This window comes from Enhydra lutris, unplaced genomic scaffold, assembly GCF_002288905.1.
Source record: "Enhydra lutris kenyoni isolate GAN:26980312 unplaced genomic scaffold, ASM228890v2 scaffoldscaffold22, whole genome shotgun sequence".
NCBI classification, from domain to species: domain Eukaryota; kingdom Metazoa; phylum Chordata; class Mammalia; order Carnivora; family Mustelidae; genus Enhydra; species Enhydra lutris.
In genome coordinates, this window is record NW_019154106.1 from 39690378 (window position 1) to 39713921 (window position 23544).

Here is a 23544-nt window from a genome sequence, read left to right on the forward strand (position 1 = left end):
TCTCAGCATATATTTTTTTAAGGAACTCTTGTTTTAGTAGCTATGAGAGATTATAGTTTTAAAGATTTTTAAAAATATATTTATTCTGAGAGAGAAAGAGAGCATGAGTAGAAGGAGGGGCAGAGGGAGAGGGAGAAGCAGACTCTATTTTGAGCATGGAGTCTGATGCAGGGCTCGATCCCAGGACCCCAGGATCATGACCTGAGCTGAAGGCAGACAGTTAAATGACGGAGCCACCCAGGTGCCCCACTCTCAGCATATATTTTTGTCTTTTGATTCAGCTTACAGTGACTTTTGTTATGTAGAAATTCTTTACTTATAGTAAAACTCATCAATCATGTCTTTTATGGCTTCCTTCTGGATTTTCATAATTAGACTGACCCTCCCCATCTTCCCTATTTCATCCTCATACATTTCCTTCTGGTATATTTATGGTTTCATTAATATACTCTGTTTTTATCATAGTTTATATTAAGAGATATGGTTTCAACCTTACTTCTGTTCAGATGGCTAACCAACTGTTCCAACATGCTACTGAGCAGTGTGTTTCCCTTACTAATTTGATATGTGACTGTTAAGATCTGCTGAATATCTGTGTCCTTCCAAAATTTATATATTGAAATCCTAACCAAAAGTGATGGTATTAGAAACGAGGGTCTTTGGAAGGTAATTAGGTCATAAGGGCAAAGCCCTCACGAATGCAATTAGTACCCTTATAAAAGAGGCCCCAGGACAGATTCCTCTCCGGAGGAAGAAGGCATTTTATGAACCACAAAGCAGGCCTTCACCAGAATTAGCCAGTGCCATGATCTTGGACTTCCCAGCCTCTGTAACTGTGAGAAATTTCTGTTGTTACAAGCCACTAATAAGTTCATGGTATTTTTGTTACAGCAACCTGAATGGGACCTGGAGCATTAAGTAAAAATTATGTATATATTTTGGATTTCTATTCTGCTCCATTAGTTATATAATCATGTGCCAGTAACTATACTAATTATAGAAGCTTTACAGAATGTTTTAGTACTTAGTAAGGCTGGTCCACTCTCTGGGCCACCCTCACTACAAAATTTTTTTCACAGTGTTTCTGGAAAATTTTGTATATTTATTTTTTTCATAAGAACAAGAGAACAAACTTGTCTAGGCTTTTAAAAAAAATCTTAGTATTTTTATGGGGATTGAGCTAAAAATTCTAAGTTAATTTAGGGAAAATGGACAATTTGAGTTTTCCTACTCGAGAACACAGGCTTTCAGTTTGTTTAAATTAACTATCATGTTCTTCAGATTTAAAAGTTTTTTTCATATTAGCCCTGCACATTATTTAAGTTTGTTCATATGCATTTTATCTTCTGTATTGTTTACTGTTATGAGTGGAGTGCTTCATTCCATTATATTTTGAAAACACAATTTACTAGAACTGAGTCCAAAAGAGAGAAAATCTAAACAGCTTGATTTTCACTGAAGTAATAAAGTTGTCAAAAGTTTACTACTCTGTGTCTCCTATCTTGTGCCCCTCAAAGAAGGGTAAGGCCCGGATGCTTTCATCCGGAGAGAATCTGTGCCCTGTCTGAGTTGAGTCACCACATTTTAACATAGCTACTTCAACAAAAAAAAGTTAAGGATTTTAAGATGGAAACTACATGTCATTGCAAACAAAACTAAAACATATTCTTAAGTTACAAATATAATGTGTTAACCGTAACAGCAAGAAAATACTATAATAGGTAGCATATATGCTTACAGTACATTAGTTTGAAATATATGGCATAAAATAAAAATGGAAAAATAAGTAACACAATCGTAAGTGCTAAGTTTCTAGAAACTTTCACTGAAATAAAGTATCTGCAAAATTTCAAAATTAAAAATAAAAAGTCAGTGTGGAATTTAGAAGTTTGATACTATAGTATTTGGTAATGGTGACTGAGAATATCAACAGTCACACACTGTTTATGGAAAGACAGGCGGGCAGCACTAATACCATCTAAGGTATAAATATTCTTTTTTGACTCAGTAAGTCTACTGCTAGGAATTTATCTTATTATTGTACTCTTATATTAAAAACAAATTTAAGTATTTTATATATATATTTTTTAAAGATTTTATTTATTTATTGGACAGAGAGAGATCACAAGTAGGCAGAGAGGCAGGCAGAGAGAGAGAGGAGGAAGCAGGCTCCCCACCAAGGAAAGAGCCCGATGCGGGGCTCGATCCCAGGACCCTGGGATCATGACCTGAGCCGAAGGCAGAGACTTTAACCCTCTGAGCCACCCAGGCACCCCTAAGTATTTTATATTTTTAAATGAATTGTTTCTAGTATTAAAAATTAAAACTTATGGACATTCTTACATTGGACATATGAGCCAATGTTAATAAGGAATCATCTCTAAGGAAAGTTGCTGAATAAAGAAAGCTTAGTACAGAAGGATATATATTATGCACTCCAATTAAAGTATGTGTTCTTTTGTAACACTATATACACACACACATAATTTATATACACATGCATACATATATATGTGTGTGTGTGTGTGTGTGTCTTAATGCTCATTTTGCAAATGAGGAACATGAGAGAGTTTCAGAGAGAGAGAGAAGGGTATAGATCAGGATCATAAAGTGGATAATTTGCCAAGCTAACATGCAAACATAGGCCAATCTGCTTTTAAAGCTATATTTTTAAAAATATTTTTAATTATATATTAACTACTTATTATACCTAGCTCAAAATTAGGTAATAAACTAAAAATATAATCAAAGGAAAGTAAAAATGATGACAGAATAAACTAACATTATTTTATAAAATGTTGAAGGAATTTGATTCCTTTTTCTGAAAAAAAAAAAGGAGAAGAAAAAAAGTGAATCAATTTAACTGTAGATAATAATCAAAAGCATAGTGAAGGCACTTAACTGTGAATTTCTTCAATGGATTACAAATAGAAATTATGAGTGCGTGATAACACGATTAAATGCCACCCAAAGTTAAATTAAATCTGAGAAACCATATGGCCTCCACAGGAGGTTTGTGAATTCAAACAATAATAAGAAAGGAATAGAGGAAAGAAGGCAAGAAGGGGGGTTGAGAAAGAGAAGCAAGGAAGAAATGCATTTTTAATTATAAGCACCTTTTTGAAAAATAAATCTCTACTATGCACTACATAATATGATATAGAAGCTAGGGTTGTATAAAGTTTGTCTACCTAATACAGATAAAAGCAAACAAAAACAATGTTAATAAAACTTAGGAAAACAAGTTATTTCATACATTTAAAAAAGAATTAGATTTAAATAATTTTATGAACATATTCTATCATGGCCCACAAAAATAATATGACTAAATATGAAAAATAATGTCAATTAAAATATAACTAATGCATCCCACTCTAATTATTCATTCTATCCTAACATAATGGTGTTTCAAGAGCAGTGGCATAGGCTTAAGGGCACCAAACTAGGAGTAAAAACCCTCAGGTTTGTTTTTATTTTAGCTGCCTGTTTTAGGGCAGGTCAATTAACCTACTGGTCTCAAATATCTACATGTGCAAAATGAGATAAACACTTGCCCTGCCTAGTTATAGGCATACTGTACAGTGACAATGACGCAACATGTTTGAAAGCAATATATAAATTATCAAATGCTACTTAAATATATGACAGCAAATTTTCTAAATCTGTAGCCACAGTATAATAAAGAAAAGTATCCCACATCACTTAAAAATATGAAAGCTCTAGATTATTTAATATTGTTAATTATAGAAATTAAACCATGAAAGTGTTCTAAAGAATTAAAAATTGATAGGTATAATATTTTACATTGCAATATGTTTTTGAGAAGCCATAAATGCCAAGCAAGACTAATTACACATTGATTAACTTAAATGAAAACATTTTAGAGAAACTGCTAAGGAAAAACAGTCCCAAATTATTAATAAGCTGTTTTCTGATTTTGGCAGATTTAACATCTTCAGTAGGAGCAGTAAATAAAACACAAAATAACTGAAACATTATCTATTTTCCATGGGCATGTATTTTGTCTGAAAATGTGTAACAAATATATATAACATTTCTATAATACCATTAAAATAAAAAACTAGATGCAGAAGTGACTGTGTATGTCTCTGAATCCACTAAGATACATTCCACACATGTAGAAATATTCAGAATTACTTAATTTCTCAGTGAATAATCTTCTAATTACAAATATTTGTGCCTTTTCAGTAGAGTCTTGGAAATCTACTGGAAAAGATGCTCTTAACTTACTTTCACTTAACAAATTCTTACAGTATTTATATCAAAAAGTATTATGAAAGGATGGCTCAAAAACAGTGCTTTTGCAATTTAAAAAAAATCCTAATATCTTCAAACCAGAAGGGGTTAAAATGATTTCATTTTATAGATGAGGCCCAAAGAAATCCACCCACTTCTCTAAAATTATTATTTATGTGGTTCCAGAGAAGCCAGGCAGGACTAATGATGCCCAGACCAGTACATGCTTAATTTCTCTACAACATATTAATGAAAAAAATAAAATAAAAATCTGGGCACAGTCTACCTACAAATATAAAGTAAAATTTTTAATAGTAACACATTTGCTTCATGGGAAACAAAATGGTTTTTAGGACATATTAAATAAATTGTTCCAGCACTTGGGTATAAATATAAAAACTATAAAAAAATTCTTAGTCTCTGCTGTAATAACATGTAAAAAGCACACAAAAAAGCTAAGTACAAAGAACTGATAAAAACCAAGATTTTAAAAAAGAAATCACCTATTTGTGTATAGAGGGGATCAGTAAATACAAAGAAACACGTACTGTCATAAACCTTTCATTAGGTAATGCTTTGGTGAAGATATCAGAGAACCATATAAATTCCAACTGTCTAGCTCAGTTAAGTCACAAGTAAAACACAGCCTCTTGGGAAACAGAGAAAATGAAAAGCCAATCTGTATTATATTCCAAACAAAATGCAAATCAGGAAAAGGATTTTTTAAAATATAAAGATTGCTAGCCACTGCTGCAATATCACGTAAAGCTTATAAAATAACCTTCGAGAACTATCTTTTAAAATGAAGGTGAAAGGGGAATTATAAAAACCTGGTATGTTATCAATATACATGTTCTTGAAGTGGAAAGAGTGGGGGAAAATGCCCAAACAAAGTATATATGCGGCAGAAATGATAATATTTTTTATTAAATTAGTGGACTAATTTCCACCAAGAAAGAACAAACAGAAAATCTGAACTTTTAGGTAAACATGTCAACATAGAAAAGGAGGGAAGGAGGAAGTGAAGAAAAAACGAAAACAATTCATAAGGGAGGAAATACAAATGACAAAAATTTCAAACACACACACACACACACAGTGTGAAATTCCATCTTTAAAAAAACCTGAAATGGTATTAAGACTAAATATAAAACACAAAGTGTCTTATAAAGGAGCAGATGAGGTCTTAAAAGAAAGCGCTTAAGTTCTACCTTACAATATTTGACTCTACTTATAACTTCTTAAAATTATTAATTTTTAACTAATTAACATATACTAATCACTAAAAGTATGCTTTGGTACAGGGCTTATCTGATACATTTGAAATTCATAGGAATTACAGTACATCAACAATATGTTTAAGCAAAATAATCTGGATAAGTAAAGTTTAACTAAACCATGTTACTGTAATTAATGAATCTCAATTTAAAAAAAATCTGTAGACTGAATGATAGCACCAATCAGCATTTCTGCTATCAGGATTCTGCACCACAGAGAAGCGTCATAAAAGTCTCCCATGAAATAAAGCCAGAGTACACTAAATCAACTGCTAGCACAATGAGACCCAAATGAGGACTTCTACCGCCCAAGAGCCTTGCAAAAGGTACAATTCTGTAGCCAATGCTACTCACCTTGTCTTTGAAGATATGTGGATTTTGATATATAAAATCTCGGTAACTTTCTGTTCGTACTTTGTCCTAGAGTGGAGAAAGAAAAACATTCTGTTTATAGGATAGACTGAAAATATAAAATTTCTAGGAAGATATTTGTTATTTTATCACACATTGCTAGTTTGCTTGGAAAGCTAAGCTTAATTTCTTTGTCCTAAAAGAAAACAATAAAAAATAGAAACACCAACAACACACAAAGAAAATTACTCAAAGTTGGATAAGGTCTAAATTCTTAAAGATGTACACATTTTTGTCTTGATACATGTTATCATTTTAAGACTTCAACTGATAATTAAAGCTAACAGAAGCTGAATATGATGTTTTGCTCCATCAAATAGGGCCTGGAGTCTAGAGCCTGACAACGTATAGTAAAGGGAGTCTACTAGGTTAAATGTTAAAATGCTATGTTAAAATATGGTAGAAAAAAAAGCCAAAACAGATAAATGTTAAAAGTTGTGGTTACATATAAAAAATGAAGCCACACAGAGTATGGTTTTTCTAAGAAAGTCACTGATCAGCACCTATCTGATTTATAATCCTGTTTTGTTTCTAGAAAAGTCTGTAGTAGGAAATGATGCTTAAAAGCCTATAATCCCAAAGGTAAATCATTTGAGCCCTGCAGCTCACATTTGAGACTTCTACACTCTGGAGTCTCACATGACCTGTGACTGACGCAGGCATCGAATGTGAACATTTATTTTAGTTCATGAATAGAGCCGATTCCCTTTTCAATTACTTTAGTTGAGACACATACAGACAGCAAATTAAGCAGAAAGGGCCTCTGCTGCCAAGTAAATAAAATGAGCACAATAAAAATAGAATAGGAATTCCAGCTTTATTTGGGTTTCACACTAGGTAAAAAGAAATGTTACAGCAAATACTATGATATCAAAATTCAGGCAATCCATACTGTTCAAAAAACAATTTTAGGCCAAAAAAACCCCCAAAACCCATATAATGTCTCAAATTAAAAGCCAAGTTGTTCTACTTAATTACAAGATATAAAAAAATGGGGAACTGCAGAATTAATTCCATGTTTTCTGATGGAATTATTTCTAATTGCTTTATATAAAAAAATGTATACCATTCCATACATTTGTCATTTTTATACTCATCTTGTACTACAGCCAGTGATTTTTGGTGGGTGAACATCAGTCTAGGAGGCAGTCACTCGGAAAGCTCTCGCCAACCACACTGCCTCATCACTGCTCCAACTTGATCACAAGCACCCGAACGCCTGTCCTAAATCCATGTACCGCTGCTCCCTCAACTACAGTCCTTCATCCGGGCTCTTTTTACAGATCTATCTGCTTTCATTCAGGTGCAATAAAATCCAAAGTATACCAGAGTGCCTTGGGCATAGCAGAGCTTCAGTTTAGTAACTGAAGTCTTGAAAGGAAAACCACTACAAATGAAAATGCAGGCAAATAAAAGACTAGCACTCATAACCACCTGTAAAAATGGATTCTAAGAAAACACAAACACTTCAATACAAAACAAGATAATAGAAATTTTAAAAATTGTTTTTTTCACCAGCCTATTAAAACTAAGGAACACAAAAGAAGAATAAAATCAGAGCTCTAATACTAAGAAGCAACATCATTTTCGAAGACTAGTAAAGTGCCATGGAATTATTCCTACAAATACAAGAAAAAACTTAAGAATGAGACTACAGAAAAGTATATACTACGAATTTTATGTATATATAACAGTATGTTTTAAATGTATAGGCTCATGGAGGTAGAAGGAATGTATGAGTCGGATGGAGATACAATCAGAAGAATGCACTAAAGAAAAGTTATCTAATGGTACTATGATCTGTGATAAATGTTTACCAGGATGAACAATATTTTTCTTGGAAAAAAAGAGAGTGATACATCTCAGATTTACAACATTAGTCAAGAATGACTGTTCTTCAGAAAGATAAAGTGGCAAAGGATTTTGAAAGTTCATGTAATCCATCCTTCCATCAGCTGTTAGCTCTGGAATTCAGAAATGTTATCTTCATCCGAACACTAGAAAGTAAGATCACAAAGTACCTTTATTTCTAATTATAATCACAACATATGCCATCATTGAAATACCTGAGACTAAGCAACCAAAAAATCCAAATACTCTTCCCATAAAAGCAAGGCCAATTCTAAGCATAAAAATAAATCCTATCCATGGTTTCTCAATTTTAAATTATCTATAAATATCAAATGAGATTGTGGTAATACTGCAATCTTAAACAGGTTATGTGAGCTAAGAATTGCTTTGATAAGAAACAGAATATTGCTTGATACACAGAACATTTCCTGCTCACCCACAGTATGTAAGTTAGCAAAATATAAATTGGAAAAATAGTTCTTTTTGCATGGAATATATGCTTATTTCTTATGAATACTTAATCAAGTCATCCCCAAGGAGAGGCAATTACATTGTGTAACAGCTAATGGGAAGTGAGGCATGGAAAATTATACTAATAGGGATTCTTAAACGATTCTCTAAAAGGGAAAAGGTAGCACTGAAAACTTCAAGGTGGAATTTCTTAAATCCATATGTACATCAAAAGGACTTAAAGATATATGACCAGGTGTAAAGATCCTCTAGTTATGGATTTACAGCGACAAATGTCCAGGACAGACATTTGGAAATAAGTAGTCAAAATGGATTTCCCTGATGATTGTATCTAGGATATGTTTATGCCCCACCTACTTGGAGTCTCAGTAACCTTATCTGTCTGAAAACCCACACAATTTCCATACTAAAGGCCTTAAAGGTTCATGGCATTTAAATTGATGGGGTGATTTAAAATGACAAACATGGGCTTAAGTGAACCCCTTAAAAAGAATTCTAGACACAATAAAATTAATTTTAACAAAGAAAACAGAGTAAATCAATTTCTTTTAAACAAACTCACTCCAACTTAAAATAATTTATCACTTATAACTGTTATTTATAATGTTATTTATAATGCCATTACCCAAGTGACAACAAAAAGCACAACCTACTGTGACATGTCATTATTAAAGGAATGACATGACACTGCTTTAACAGACCCCAAGTAATTACAATTACTATTAATCAGGAGACCTCCACCCTGTGATCTTGCAAACCTGACTCAACAAAATACATACATGTTATTATTAAATATCCCTGGTTATTTTAAATCTATCTGTGTCAGAGGAACATGGTCTCCAGGCTTTCCAAAATAAAACAATCTTGTGAGGAAGGATTTAGGAATGTATTTTTTGTTGGCTGGATTTAAGAAAAGGCAGTGGCATCTAAAATTCACAGAGATGAACATCTAACACTTTCATGAAGTTTTTTACATTCCAACACTTGTTCTACTATAGTTTTACCGAATTAAAAAATTAGATGTTACTATTTTACAATCTGTAATACATAATCAAATGTGTAATTACTACGTATGGCTAGAAATTTATTTATATTTTATATGGACCTTATCATTATAAAAATTAAAACCAACCAAATTTAAAAACTTGATTTGACCAATTTAGGAAATTCTACATATCGATGATTTCAAATGTAACAAAGTTATGCTATGACAATTATAAAAATTATTTACAATTAAACTTTTTACCAAAAAATTATTTGCCCAAACTGAGGTCAATATTACTATTTAGAACACTAAAATTAATCATCCCCTTTGTACATTAAAAGACAAATGCATAATTTGTTACTATTTAATAGTTGCTCTTGAGAAGATGAAAACCAGCAGCAGTTTTCTCCAATGTTTTATTTCAAGCAAAAGTAAAGATTTCATAAAGATTAAGAATGATCTTAAATCGAATTTACAGTGGCTGTGATGCTCCTGTAGTCTTTTCAACCCAAGATGCGCTATTAGGCACCAAAGAGATTTAAAAAGCAGTTCTAAGAAAACACAAAAAAAAACCAGTTCTCCTAGAGAATATATACTAAGAACTCGTTTCATTCGGTTTTTCCTTTAGTACGGATTTGGAGCACTTTGTGCTCTTTTCTAACCTTTAGCATTTCTTCATGTATCCCATAATGCCCGTATGAGCTGAAATAAACGCCATCCTCATCTTCCTGGAGGTCTGCAATGGCAGTAGTAGATGACGAGCAGGTTCTGACATCTACGTTCATCACAAAATCCTGAGCAAATTGTCTGTAATCAATTTGAAATACACCCTTGAGACAGGTTTATTGGACCATGAAAAAAGGAAAGGCTAGAGGTTGAGGGAGAAGAAAAGGGAGGGAGTCTGGTATGCAGTGTGATGAGCCTCTAACTCAACATTCTATCTGAAGCAACGGAAGGCTCCCCCTGCTGGATCTTAAGCAACAGCATATGCAAACTCAGACGTAAACATGCCTTCTGTGAACCACAGAAACAGATTATATAGCTGTTTGTATCTTTCAACTGAACAAAACCACATTATTTTGATTCAATTTTATTATTTCTATTGTTCTAAAATCTTATTTTAGCAGGTGAATGAATCAGTGTGGTATATTTCAACACTATTAATATTCTTTGAAACCACAATATTTCATCAAAGGGTTATATGGGCAGAAAGTTGACCCAAATTGAGAATTATTTACCTACACCACCACCACCCACTGCAGCTCTAAAACTCAATTCCCTCTCTGATGACAACATATTAAGTATCTATAATGTATGCACGGGGGAGAGATGCTAAGCGGGGGGGCCAACAGTGAAGTTGTTGTTGGTTACTAGATTAACCAGCATAAAATCTCAAAAAGGAAAGGGAACCACAGTCAGCTACACTTTGTTCCCTGGACATTCTAGCAAACCATCAAATGGGTACTGAGGGAATGGCAACCAATTTACAAAAACCCAACAGCTAAAGCTATACTTTGGAGAAATGCAGAATCTCGGGCCCTCCTTCAGACCTCTGAATCAGAATGTACAGTGTGACAAATTCCCAAGTGATTCACATGCACATTAAATTCTGTGAAGTATATTCTGTGAAGTAAACCAGTAGAAGGCTAATTTACTCACTGGACAAAATCATCCTATGTATCTCGTTTTCTAATACTACATAATTATACTTTGGTTCTTTAAAAACAAAAATTTCAACACTGTATTGTCCCCAAACCTAAAAAATATTAATTACTCCCCCTTAAAAGGCTAGGAGAAAAAAAGTTAGTGGACAAATCTATTAGATTCTATTAGATTACCGAGTAATTCAAAGGAAGGCAATATCAAAGAACAAAAGCACTCAAGAGGACAACACTCCTAGAACAATAACCGCAAACACAAAAGTAATTATAAAGAATGTGGAAACAGGCAAAACCACAAAATTCTGTTAATCAACTACAACATATAAAAATGTTGCATACCATTAATTAACTTAAAATAAATTTAAAATTAAATACCTACATTGTGCTTTCCAATACATGAAATGTTTTACCATATTCTACCTTATTATTAGCAGTATTACTTTGGGGATCTAAATAACTAATATTCTGTAAGATTGATAAATTACTTCATTCTTTGCAGATCCTCACGCGCTCTAGCTAATGCAGCTTCAGCAGACAGTGCCCTGGCTTCCATATGTTTCAATTTTTCAACAACAGATGTGTTTTCACTGAGTCCATTGGGGTATGAGAATGGGACTGACACTGGTTCATAAAGATCTTCTACATCTAAAGAAATAAATGGACATTATTATCATGCCATCTTCTAACAATGAAGCAAATATAAACATATTATCAATAAATATATACTAAGGGCCTATTATGCAGCCAACTGAGAAATAGTTGTAGAAGTACTTCTAGTTAAATAAATCTTTAATATCCAAACTTTCCATTTAAATTTAAAGAGCATTCTGTTAGTCTAACTTTTTCATTAGGTGGCTAAATTAACCATATATTAAAGCATTAATTATACTGAACCAAACTTAGAAGCAAAAAAATGGAAGGAAAAAGCCCTAATATGTATTTTTTTTTTAAAGATTTTATTTATTTATTTGACAGACAGAGATCACAAGTAGACAGAGAGGGGGACAGAGAGAGAGAGGAGGAAGCAGGCTTCTTGCTGAGCAGAGAGCCCGATGTGGGGCTTGATCCCAGGACTCTGAGATCATGACCTGAGCTGAAGGCAGAGGCGTTAACCCACTGAGCCACCCAGGCGCCCCCCTAATATGTACTGATCACCAGATTTCTTCCAAGCACATACATCTTATTTCTTCCTCAAAACAAACCTAAGATATAAATATTTATCCCTATTTTAAGGCATGGGAAATATAAATTTCAGAGAAATTAAGGGAGCTGCCCAAAGTCACTTGGTGATTTAATAAAAAAACTAAGATACAAACCCATGCCTGCCCTCCTAGTTCATATTCTTGCCACCACACTAGGTCCCTTCTCAGACTCTGAGTCTTTATCTATAGAATAACAGGCATTACATTTAGATATTTACTAAGGACAGTGTGTACATAAAGAATTTTATACATTCAGTAACTTTTTTATCCTAGGTAATGGGTAGTGTAATCTATACACCAATGTCTTATTGCTGGTATTATGACATCCTAATTCCTAATATCAAAAGACTTAACTTTAATATCTTGATGTATAAAGTCATTAATTTCCACTGTAGAACTAACAACTCTGCAAACAGAAGTTAATATATGGAGTTAGTGACTGTGGTCAAAATCCCAGTGTCTATTAATCAGTCCAATTAACCTTCTGATCAACTTAAAACAATAAAAATGATGCAGATATATTTTCTCTTCAGTACAGCACTGGAAGAAATATGGCTTCATTTTTCCATATTCAGTTTTTAGTTGTGACACTTACAGAGTTGAGAAAAAAGAACTAAGCTTAACAAATACATGAGAATACAACTTAGAGACTAGAGCCTACATCGAACTTCTTCTGAGAGCAGTAGTACAATATGCCACTAATCTCCAATCAGTCAGAATACTGAATCACTATTTTAAAACAACTATAGATTCATTTGCTATTTACTTCACCAAAAATTAATGAGAACAACAAAATACGTTAAGGACAGTACACCATATTTTCTAATTCTTACTACAACTCATTTTCAAACTTCTTCAAACTGTTTAAAAGCCAGCTTGTTGGTCTAAATTACAGATGAAAACTGAACAAAGGAATTGATTTCTTTGTTTCAGCAAGTTTCTCTGTTTGCTTTTTGCTGCAATAAAAGACAGAGTAATCTTTCAACACTAATAATATGTAGATAATCATATAAAGGAAATGTTGAAAAGGAGAAAGGATTCAGTCAACATTAAGATCCATAACTACAGTTTATCAAAAGTCTAATTCAAAGTTCTAAACCATGTTCAGGAAGATGAATTTCCACATCTACATTCTGTCTCTGGAGGTTCAGATCACCTGGATACTTCATTTTGGCAGCTGAGAACTACCACAAAGGATGGTCAATTCATCAAGAAGGCATAACAATTATAAATGAGTATAAACCTCACAAAAGCAAAAACTGATAGAATTAAAAGGCAAAAACAGACAATTCTTTAGTCATAGAAATGTAAATACACCCCATCAATGACTGATGAATTAGAGAAATTAAAAAACATGTAAGAAATCACAACTAAAATATCCAACACCTTCAACTATTTCTAGACTAGTGGACCCAAAAACTGTATCTGACACTCCTGTAGAGTACTGATTTTACAGTCAGTCTGTCAACTTGAGTTTGTCTGATGTTTTTTCATTATTGGAATAAAGTACAGCAGAAAAATGATGTTGTATTCTGAGTGCGTTTTTCCAAGGTGTCAATAGGACTTACTAATGGTGACGTTAACCTTGATCAGTCAGTTGTGGGAGTGTCTGCTGGAAAAAAAGTTAATATCTCCTTTGTATTTAAACTTCTTGGGGAGATATTCTGAACTATGCAAATCCTATTTCATATTAAATTTTTACCCACTGATCTTAGTGTCCATTGGTGCATCTTTTCTGCAAGTTATTACTATGGTGTTTGCATAATGGTCATTTTCTCTCTTCCCTTCTAAAATTTTACTCTAGGTTTGAGCTGCTCCTTCTCCATTTATTTATTTAGTTGATTTCATCAGTATGGATTCAGGTATATTTATTCTATCCTATGAGCTAAAACCCAACACTATCACTTTGTGTTCCTCAAATTCCTCCAGATTTGGCCATGAAGAGTCCTTCAGGTTGGCTCCTGTATTCTTGTGTAAGTCCCCTCTTCCCCCCCCCCCCCCCCCACCTTTTCTTTTTAAGCACTTCCTTACTCTGTGGAGCAAACTGTTCCAGAGTCCTCTTGTATCGCCCTATGCCATCCATGGAATCAATCACTTCTCCAAACTTTTAAAAAATTTTTTATTGAACAATGGTGTTAAAATCTGGGCAATAGGCACGTTTACTGCTACTGGGGTTTTTCTAAGCTTTCTCAACAGAGCCAGGAAATACATGTGTGTATACTAACCTACACATACACAGACACCTGTATTCCCATACCTATGTGCATGTATATTAAAAACTGAGTTGATACTGATACCTCTGATTCCAATCTATCACTATAGGACTCATTTCATCCTTCTGTACTTCCTTATCTGACACCTCCTTCCCAACAGTGAGAAACCTAGCTCTTATTATCCGTAATATATTTACTTACTTGTCCATGCTATTACAGACAATACATATTCCCAGAATTGCTAGCTCAAACCTTACGAGAAAAACCTTTCCTGACTAGGTTACAGAATTTATGTAGTCTTTTTTGCAATATCCAGTCAAGATTTTAGTGACTCAAACAACTCTTTCCTTCCCCACCCCCTTCAGCTGTTACATTAGTCCTGTGTTAATACAGCTGAGTTCATTCGTTAGTGTTTGTATTCCATTTTGCACCACCACTACCCTCATACCTCCTGGTTGCTTTGTTGGTTTTTTTTTTTTTTTAATTACATGAAGGCTATGAGAAATAAAATACCTCTGTCCTAAGAGTGGGGGCTATACAGAAGGTACATTCTCCAAGAAATGTCACTCCCCCATTATCCCTGTTATGTCTACCCCACTGTGCCCTCCTATCGCTGTCCCACTAAACCCCATATGTAACTACTCTCTTTAGTCTCTAGTTTATCTTTACTGTATTTCTCTTGCACAAATGAGCAGACACACACATTTTCTCAAATCCCTTCCTTTCTTACATGAAAAGAATATCATACCATAGATACTCCTTTGAGCTTTTCCTTTTCTTATTTAACTGTATGTCTTGGAAATCACTTTATCAGTTCAGAGAACTTTGGATTGTTGTTGTTTTTTTTTTAATAGATGGTGTGGACCTACCAGAGTTTACTCAACTACTCTTCTATGTATGAGCACTTAGGCTGTTGTCAATATTTAGAAATTACAATGTTATCTTGAATAATCTTGCGTACATGTATTTTCAGAATGTTGGACATGTACCCTCGGAGCTGATTCTTATCTGTGAAACTGCTGTGTTAAAAAGGGCACATACAGTTTAGTTAGGTGTTGCCAAATTTGCATTCTACTAGCAATGTATCAGTGCCTGTACCTTCTCTGTCAACAAAATACGTCATATTTTAAAACTATTTACCGGTCTGATAGGTAATAAAAGGTATCTCACTGCTGGGCTAATTTCGAACTCTTTGGTGAATTGTCTCATCATGTACTTTTTCCTATTGTTCTATCAAGTGTTTGATCCTTTGTCCCTCAAGGTTTAAAGGTTCTTTGTTTATAAAAGAATACTGACACTTTGTGGAATATTTTCCAATATTACATTGTACTTAAAAAAAAAAAACAACTCATTTTATTTACTCAGATTTCATTAGTTTTTCCTAACATCCCCTTTCTGTCCCAAGAGCCTATCCAGGATACTATAATTCATTCAGTTGTCACATCTCCTTAAGCCTCTCTTAGCTATGACAATTTCTCAGATGTATCTTGTTTTTGATGTCCTTGATAGTTTTGAGGAGTACTAGTCAGGTAGTTTGTAGAATGACCCTTACTTTGTGTGTCTGAAGGATTTTCATGGTTTGACTCAGGTTATTAGGTTTGGGGAGGAAGACTAGAGGGAAAGTGCCATTCTCATCATACATTATAAAGAATTTATAACATCAACGTGATTTATCACTGATGTGATTATCTGGCTATGCTAGTGTTTACCAAGTTTCTCCCTTATAGTTACTTGGCCTCCCCTTATACTATACTTGCATTGCCTATTTTCTTAGTCATCTTTTTAAATTAATTCAATCATCTTTAAATCCTCAAAGCCTAATACTTAGCAGATGCTTGATAAATATTTATTGAAAGGCAGTGGAGGTTCAGTGGTCAATAAGCTTGGAGCCAAGACAGCAATGACCTTCTCTTCTCTCTCTCTCCACCAAGGGCTAGGAGCACTATTTGAGAGAACACAGGCAGCACACTAAAGGACATGCCCAGTTCAAGTTCTCCCTTTTTTACTGGCCTCTTTGAGTGTTCCAGATCACAGTCGTGGCTTCTTCATCCAAACTCCTGTAGACCTTATTTATTTACTAGTAACAATAAATTCTCCTTTATTAAGCAGTTAACCCTCTGACAGGTACTGCGCTAATATGCATTATCTTCGCAACAATTCTACAAGGTAAGTGTCAGTACCACCTTTTTACAAATTAAGGCTGAAGGAAATTAACTTAATATTCCCGTTGGAGAGTTAGATTCAATACTGATCTGCACCCACAGTGACCAACATACAACAAATATTTGTTGATATAACCTCTCCCTCTTCTGAACAATACTACCTTTTCCACTTCTCACAAAACTTACCATATCTGACCTCATAATACAAGACAGACATTTAAAAACAAAATACTCTTAAGGCTGTGGCCTCCCTATGGGAAAGAGTCATTTCTTCATGTTTCTAAGGCATTGATGTACCACTTTTATCCTGTGAGTGCTCAGTGGGTGATTTTGAATTTAGGAAGTCATGAAGAGCACTTAGTGGGCACTTTGTCATTTATCAAAGAGATCACTTTGATCACTCTGGGGAGAAATGAGATTAGAGAGAATTTGTAAAAACAGGAAAAAATCAACCCAGGACTCACCAAAATTTTGGAGCCAGAAAGAATCTCAGATGAAAACTTAGTAACAAAAAGTTCTGTCCAGGGTAAAACAGTTCCTGAATCCAACATCAAGGTCCTAACTACTACATCACAGTACCATACAACTTAATGATTGTCCTTCTCAAGGAAATGAGTAGTTTTCTACAGCTCTCACTAATCAGAGAACTGCTCAAGTTCACATTGTCAAACTTCTGTATGTGAAGGGACATGTCCTTTTAGAATGGTCTTACTGAGCTGAAGAGAGCAAATGCTTTACATCTAAATATGGTATAAATAAGGGGGAAAAGAGTATTAACCCTGATAAGTTATAACAATAAAGTATCTTAAGAAGCCAATAGAATTTTCCTAAGATCCTTGTTTAATAAGGAATGAGCTGGGGTGCCCGGGTGGCTCACTCAGTTAAGACCCTGACTCCTGATTTCGGCTCAGGTCATGATCTCATGGGTCTTGGGATCAAGCCCCACCTTGAGCTCCACACTCAGTAGTAATTCCGCTTGAGATTCTCTCCCTCAACCTCTCCGCCCACTCACATGTACACACTTACACTCTCCCTCTCTCAGATAAATAAATCTTAAAAAGAGTAAAATAGGAAATGAGCAATTGCACAGAGCAAATAAGAAAGCTATAGTCAAGAAATGAAAGTAGCCCTGCCACAAGGAAGGCTGTAGAGTTAATGTATGTAGATAAGCCCTTGGAAATTCGAGTGGAATCTGTTTTGCATTAAAACAAAATCTCAGTAAATTAGATGTCTTAAATTAAGTCAATTATCTGATCTAAATGCATCAGACAAAAGCAGCAAATACTATTAAAACTACTTTAATGTTACGTTGAAGCAGAAAAAAATTTAAAAAATGATTTTGAATCAGTAGATTTAAAAATTTTGGTTAATTAAAAATAAATTAAAAATTCAGTTAATTTTAGTTAAGTTAGCTAAATTAAAATTTTAGTAGACTAAAAATTAGTCTACAATTAAAAATTATTGGGGCGCCTGGGTGGTTCAGTGGTTAAGCATCTGCCTTCCACACCGGTCCTGATCCCAGGGTCTTGGGATTGAGCCCCAAATCTGGCTCCCTGCTCCTCAGGAAGCCTACTTCTCCCTCTCCTACTCCCCCTACTTGTGTTCCCTCTCTCGCTGTCTCTCTCTGTCAAATAAATAAATAAATAATCTTTAAAAAAATTATTTTCTCAAGTGTCCCTATGTTTCAGAACATCTTATACACAGTATTAAAACAAACTTCTACCTCTAAATTTCTCTCTAGTAATGGTCACTGTAACTATCAAACAGCTTTCATACTGAAACCAACTACCTGGTAAAGTCTTTAGAGAATTAAGGAGATGATATACTTTCTTAGAAAACTTAACCACTATTTGCCATTATAAATGACCCTGTGTTAAAGAAGACCCAGTAGGTTCATCTTACCAAATTGAAGTAATAGGTCATCTTCTAATACTGGCTTCAAATACTCTTCTTTCTCCCAAGGCACTGGGTTGTATATGGAATTCATATACTCAACTGTAGGATTCTGGATGTAAAATTAATTGCATGTTTTTTCATTGTATATAGTATTTCATTGTATATAGTCACAACGCCCCCACCCAGCAAAAAATAGAAAAACTAAGCAAAAAAAAAAAAAAAGGGGAACCATGTCTACCTCACAAAAAATCTGTATTTAAGGAGTCTATGCGTCACCTGTCATTTCATTAACTTGACTGGATGATTGCTTAGATTAAGCAATATGGTTTCAATGAACCTTTTTATTGTTTCGATTTGGGGAAAGTAGCATCATAAACATTCATTGGAATAGAAGCGAAAAAAGGACTAAGTATTTGAAAAATAGAACAAAAAGACAACCACAGTGCTTGAAATCACACTAGTAATTATTTCTGATTCAGGGAAATCCCGTTTATCAGTATTATCTGACACTGAATTATTTTTTCACATAGCACCAATTCACCTCTTGGACATAGTTAAAAATGATACCTTACTAAGCATGGTGTGTATTCATTTACTTGGTGCTTGTTATGTCGTACTAGTTCCTAATGTCCATGATTACCCCAGTATGATTACATAGCAGTTCTTTGTATTCTTCTAAAATCAACACCCCAACAGGCACTGTGGTATTTCTTTAGTTTCCAAACAAAACTGTAAATTAAGCTACTGACTTACCTTGAGTCTAATAAAATTTATTAGCTTAATGTATCCATAAAATTCAAGTCCTAATGAGGAAAAAAAAAGATAATTCACCTATTTTAATATGCATTTTGTTTAAATAACATATTCTACAGAGGCTTCTCTGATTAGATAAAATATTTCTGTTCTCTAAACTACAACTTTAAGTATTTTGAATTTCCCATTAAGAATTAGAAATAACAACTTTAATACTTCTGAGTATTTTAATTGAGAAACAGCCACATGGATAACAATTTCTAATGTTTTTCTTGCATTTCTGAAAAAGTAGGAAATTAATTTTTAGAATTCAAATCTTCATTTGTAAGAACAATACAAATCAGGAAAATTCGGTTATAGATTTTAACAAGTATTTGGCAGCTGATAATTAGAGCCAAAAGTCTCTAAATCCCCTATTTTGAGGGTGCCTACCAAATTACAATTTTGCCTGGACATGGAGTATTCAAATGATACACCAGCTTTTACATTAAGTGATATAAATTAAAAAAACAATGAGCCTTGTTCTCTTTCCAGAAATGAAGCACCATTTAAAACATGGAAAAGTAACAGGATATCCAACCAACTGAGTATTATTTGTTGTGAAAAATGTTGTTATGAGAAACATAACAGCCTTGAAGATGTTTTATAAGCATAATAGCATATAAAAACCCCTATTTGTTAAGTAAAAAAAAATTAAAAAATTATAAAGTATGATTCCAATTTAGTTTAAAAATGCACATAAAAAAAAACCAATAAATCACTCATGTCTTATAAAAGCAGCCACAGTTGAATTTATGATTTATAAACACATTTTATCACACATTGAATGTCTTTTCTAGATGATAGCAAATACAGGGACTAAAAAAAACCAAACCTGTATTTAGTTAATTTTAGTGGAACAGTGTAGCTCTTTTGCATACATTTGAAAAAGCAGACCTTAATTATAAGGGAAGTATGTTCAAACACAAGTTTCAAAAGAATCATCTAAATATTTTGTTTACCACCTTAACTTCATCACTCCTTTTTCTATACTCTTACCAAACTCAACCTTTTTGCCCTGAAGTTCATGTTATGCTTTGAACTGGTAAGTTGTCTTTTTTCACAATGACCCACCCTTTTCCAAAGTCCACCTCTATCCTTGCTCTCCCTAATTCTAATACGATAAAAATGCAATCATATGCCAAGGTTGCTTTTTTCCCCCTTTTTAGTTTTACAGTCAATATAAGCTTAAATAGAGTGAATCTCTTCTAGAAGAATGATTTATAATTAGTCCTCCTTTGAAGGCCACTTGTCAAAAAAACTTCATAAGAGAGGTTTTGTTGTATTTTTCATGACACTGAACTTGTGTAGGAAAGAAAAGGTCTGGAGGAATACAAAGTTTGAACTTAAATTTCACAACTAAAATTTCCTTTATTCTAAAAAATACTCACCATGTTTATGGACCATGTTATCAATACTAAATTGATGCTCAGATTTACAGTGTGAAAATGTTTCTTCAGCAGATGTAAATAACCTGAAAAATCAAACCATAACTTCATGAAACAGTTCCCTCAAAAGTCTAAATATTGATTTCAGGTGAAATACACACTCCCCCCACTTCTGTTAAGTCCTGTTTTATATCCAAATAAGAAAAAGCAAACATACCTGTAGATGAGAGGGACCCAGCATTTCTAAAGGGAATTAGTACCTCTGTGTCCCATTGTATACCCTACAAACTACATTTTAAATGTCAAAGTTAATTTATTTGCCAAATAATAGCACTGAGTTTATCAAAAAGCTTTTAAGGACAAGAACTCCCTTTGATAGCTTCTGTCAAGAGATGAAAACTCCCTACAGAAGATTCTTTTCTGCTCTGTGTCAATGCTGCTTTCAGAGGCTTTGAACTGCGAGAGCTCAGACTGCTTTTAGAAATAAAGCATAAAATGTAATTTTTACAGCTGGCATACTCCCAAAGTGCTTATTCCAAAGATGACCTTGCAGTGTTCTGAAAGTACTTGTGTTACAGACACTGTGAGGACCAAGCCTCTTCATTACGGGACCTGTGAAACTGAAGGATACTGGAGATAGGAACACACAGCAAGGAGCTACCTATCCCCTCAGCAGGCCTAGCACCTATGCAGCCGTTAGTTTTCAACAAATGTTTATCTTGTTGTACTTATACGGCTTATCACGAAGTACATCCCTGATGCTCAATAAATGTTATTTTACCGCAACGAGTGTAGTAGACATTCTGTACCCACGCAAATGGCGCTACATGGGAGAACAATGACAAATCAAGAGGAGCTAATATGCCACCAATCAGCATCCTGCCTAGACTTATGGGAGACTGGAAAATGTTTGTTCAAGTAACATTGGCCCATGCCAAGCAGGCCTCTTTCACACCCACTTCCAAAAGGCTGACCAGAGTCAAAGCTTCCTGAGATGAAGAGGCAGAATTTTTAGTGGAAAAACGTGGATTTGGATATACGACAAACCCTTTGTGAACGAGTTATTGATACCATAGCTTCTTTCTCCCTAAGTGAAAAGGGCATCAATTCCTTTCCCTTCAAGAGATGGCGAGCCCCTACCTAAGAAAGGTGATTCTTCAGATGGCTCAAGGGGAAATAGTACACCTTAGATGCTCTGTACTCATTAATGAATTATAGAGCGATAAAGCTGGAAGGGCCCTGAGAGATGATCTGGCTTAGTGACTGGCAAACTTATCTCATTAGAATCATCTCAGAAAATGCCTTTATAAAAATGTAAGATTCCCAGGTCCCACGCCTGATTTGGAAGGGCGGAGGCGCCGGGTTGAGCATCCTTTAACGTCTCAGGAGACAAGGGTGCACCGCTAGACTTGGGAACCACAGATTCAGAGTTCGCGCACGGGGAAACTGAGGCCGGCGGAAGAGAAGCTAGTATAACCCGGTTTCCAGTTCACGGCTCTTCCCTCTACAGCACGGTGCTTCTTTCTCAACAAACCCTCACTCCACACCACGGGCTCAAGGATTCGTGGGCAGGCCGCTCGGGCCGGGCATCAGACGAACGCACCACACGGACGCACCGCGCGCGGGCACCCTAGGGGTGGCGCCTGGCACAGAGGCGGACGAACCTGTCACAGAACAGGCAGGGGGTCTGCTGCTTGTCGTGGGGGGGCTCAGCATCGTCCTCATCCTCCCAGGCGGCCTCGTCACCGCTGTCGGACAGCTCTGGCAGGTCGTCCTCGTCCTCCATAGCGCCCCGGCCGCCTAGCACACGCAAATCATCAGCCCGGCCCCAGACTGACGCCAGTGCTAGCCGCACGCACGAGGAGCAGGGTGGGGGGTGCGCCGCCCTCCTCCCCGCTCCCCCGCGGCCCTCGCCAGCGCCTCCCCCACTCCCAGCCAGGCCCCACCGTCCCGCCCCGCAACCGGGACGGGCAGCGGAAGGCCAAGTCTTTCTCCCGCCCGGCGGGCTGCGCGCCGGGCGAGCAGGGTGCTAAGTAGCCAGGGATACCCACCCGCAGCGCCCGACGCTAACGAGCACATGGCTGTGTTGCCCCGGAACCCCGCGCGCCTGGGGGCGGGGACCGGGCTGGGCAGCGTGCGCGCAGCCGCCGCCGAGCTCTCCGGGCCCGGAAGCCTGGGAACTAGCGCGAGCGCGCGGCAGGGACGGAACTCGCGGAGTCTCACAGCCGCCCAGAAATGCGAGAACGCGCGCGCGCGGGCTTGGGAGCGCTTCCGGCCCCGAGGCCGCGGTCGTTGGTCACGTGAGTTGGGTGGGCGGGGCGGGAGCCTGTCCTCCGCTTCCTCCAGCGCCAAGGTTCGTGTATAGCGCGTAGATTCGGCGATGAATCTGGTACTAAGTGTCGCAGGCTTTGATGTGACTTTTGTCTCCTCCTCGCGCCGCGGCAGGTCTCACCGGGAGACCTTCGCCTGCGCCCCTGAACCCAGAAGCTCAGAGACCCGCCGCCGCGAGTTTACAGTGGGCACCGCGCCCTCTGTGCGTCTCTAACTCGACGAATGGGCTGTTAGTGGAGGGGGCGGCCGACCCGCGGCGCCCTCTGGTGGCAGAGGCGGCGGAGCGCAGGCAAGGACCCCAGACTACACTGATTCCTGAGGTCTCTGATTCCCTTGGGGCCCAGAGAGGACTGCAGGAGCCAGTGTGGGCGTACTAGAGCACTCACAGGTGCCGAAGCCTGACGGACCGTTTTAAGGATTTTCGTCTTCTAAGTGCAGTGGTTAAGTGAGAGCATGGACTCAGATCGAACCCATTTTGTCTGAATCCTATTTTCTTTCTTTTTTTTTTTTTAATTTATTTGACAGAGATCACAAGTAGGCAGAGAAGCAGGCAGAGAGAGAGAGAGGAAGGGAAGCAGGCTCCCTGCTGAGCAGAGAGCCTGATGCAGGGCTCGATTCCAGGACACTGGGATCATGACCCGCGCCGA

General features: G+C 36.2%; 1 protein-coding gene across 2 annotated transcripts in view; it reads right to left on the minus strand.

The window, feature by feature from the left end:
* Positions 1 to 22653, minus strand: part of LOC111150069 (protein arginine methyltransferase 3) — a 129312-nt gene extending 106659 nt beyond the window's left edge. The window contains exons 1-8 of one of the 2 annotated variants that reach the window (XM_022507407.1): positions 22618 to 22653; positions 22231 to 22366; positions 20570 to 20652; positions 19140 to 19189; positions 18393 to 18495; positions 11399 to 11558; positions 9915 to 10059; positions 5889 to 5954 (exon numbers count right to left, since the gene is read on the minus strand). In XM_022507407.1, coding sequence (XP_022363115.1) covers positions 5889 to 5954; positions 9915 to 10059; positions 11399 to 11558; positions 18393 to 18495; positions 19140 to 19189; positions 20570 to 20652; positions 22231 to 22366; positions 22618 to 22645 — 771 coding nt within the window. In that variant the 5' untranslated portion in view covers positions 22646 to 22653. The remainder of the gene's footprint in view (positions 1 to 5888; positions 5955 to 9914; positions 10060 to 11398; positions 11559 to 18392; positions 18496 to 19139; positions 19190 to 20569; positions 20653 to 22230; positions 22367 to 22617) is intronic. The other variant, XM_022507409.1, reaches the window with a different exon arrangement.
* Between the last annotated feature and the right edge of the window lie 891 nt (positions 22654 to 23544).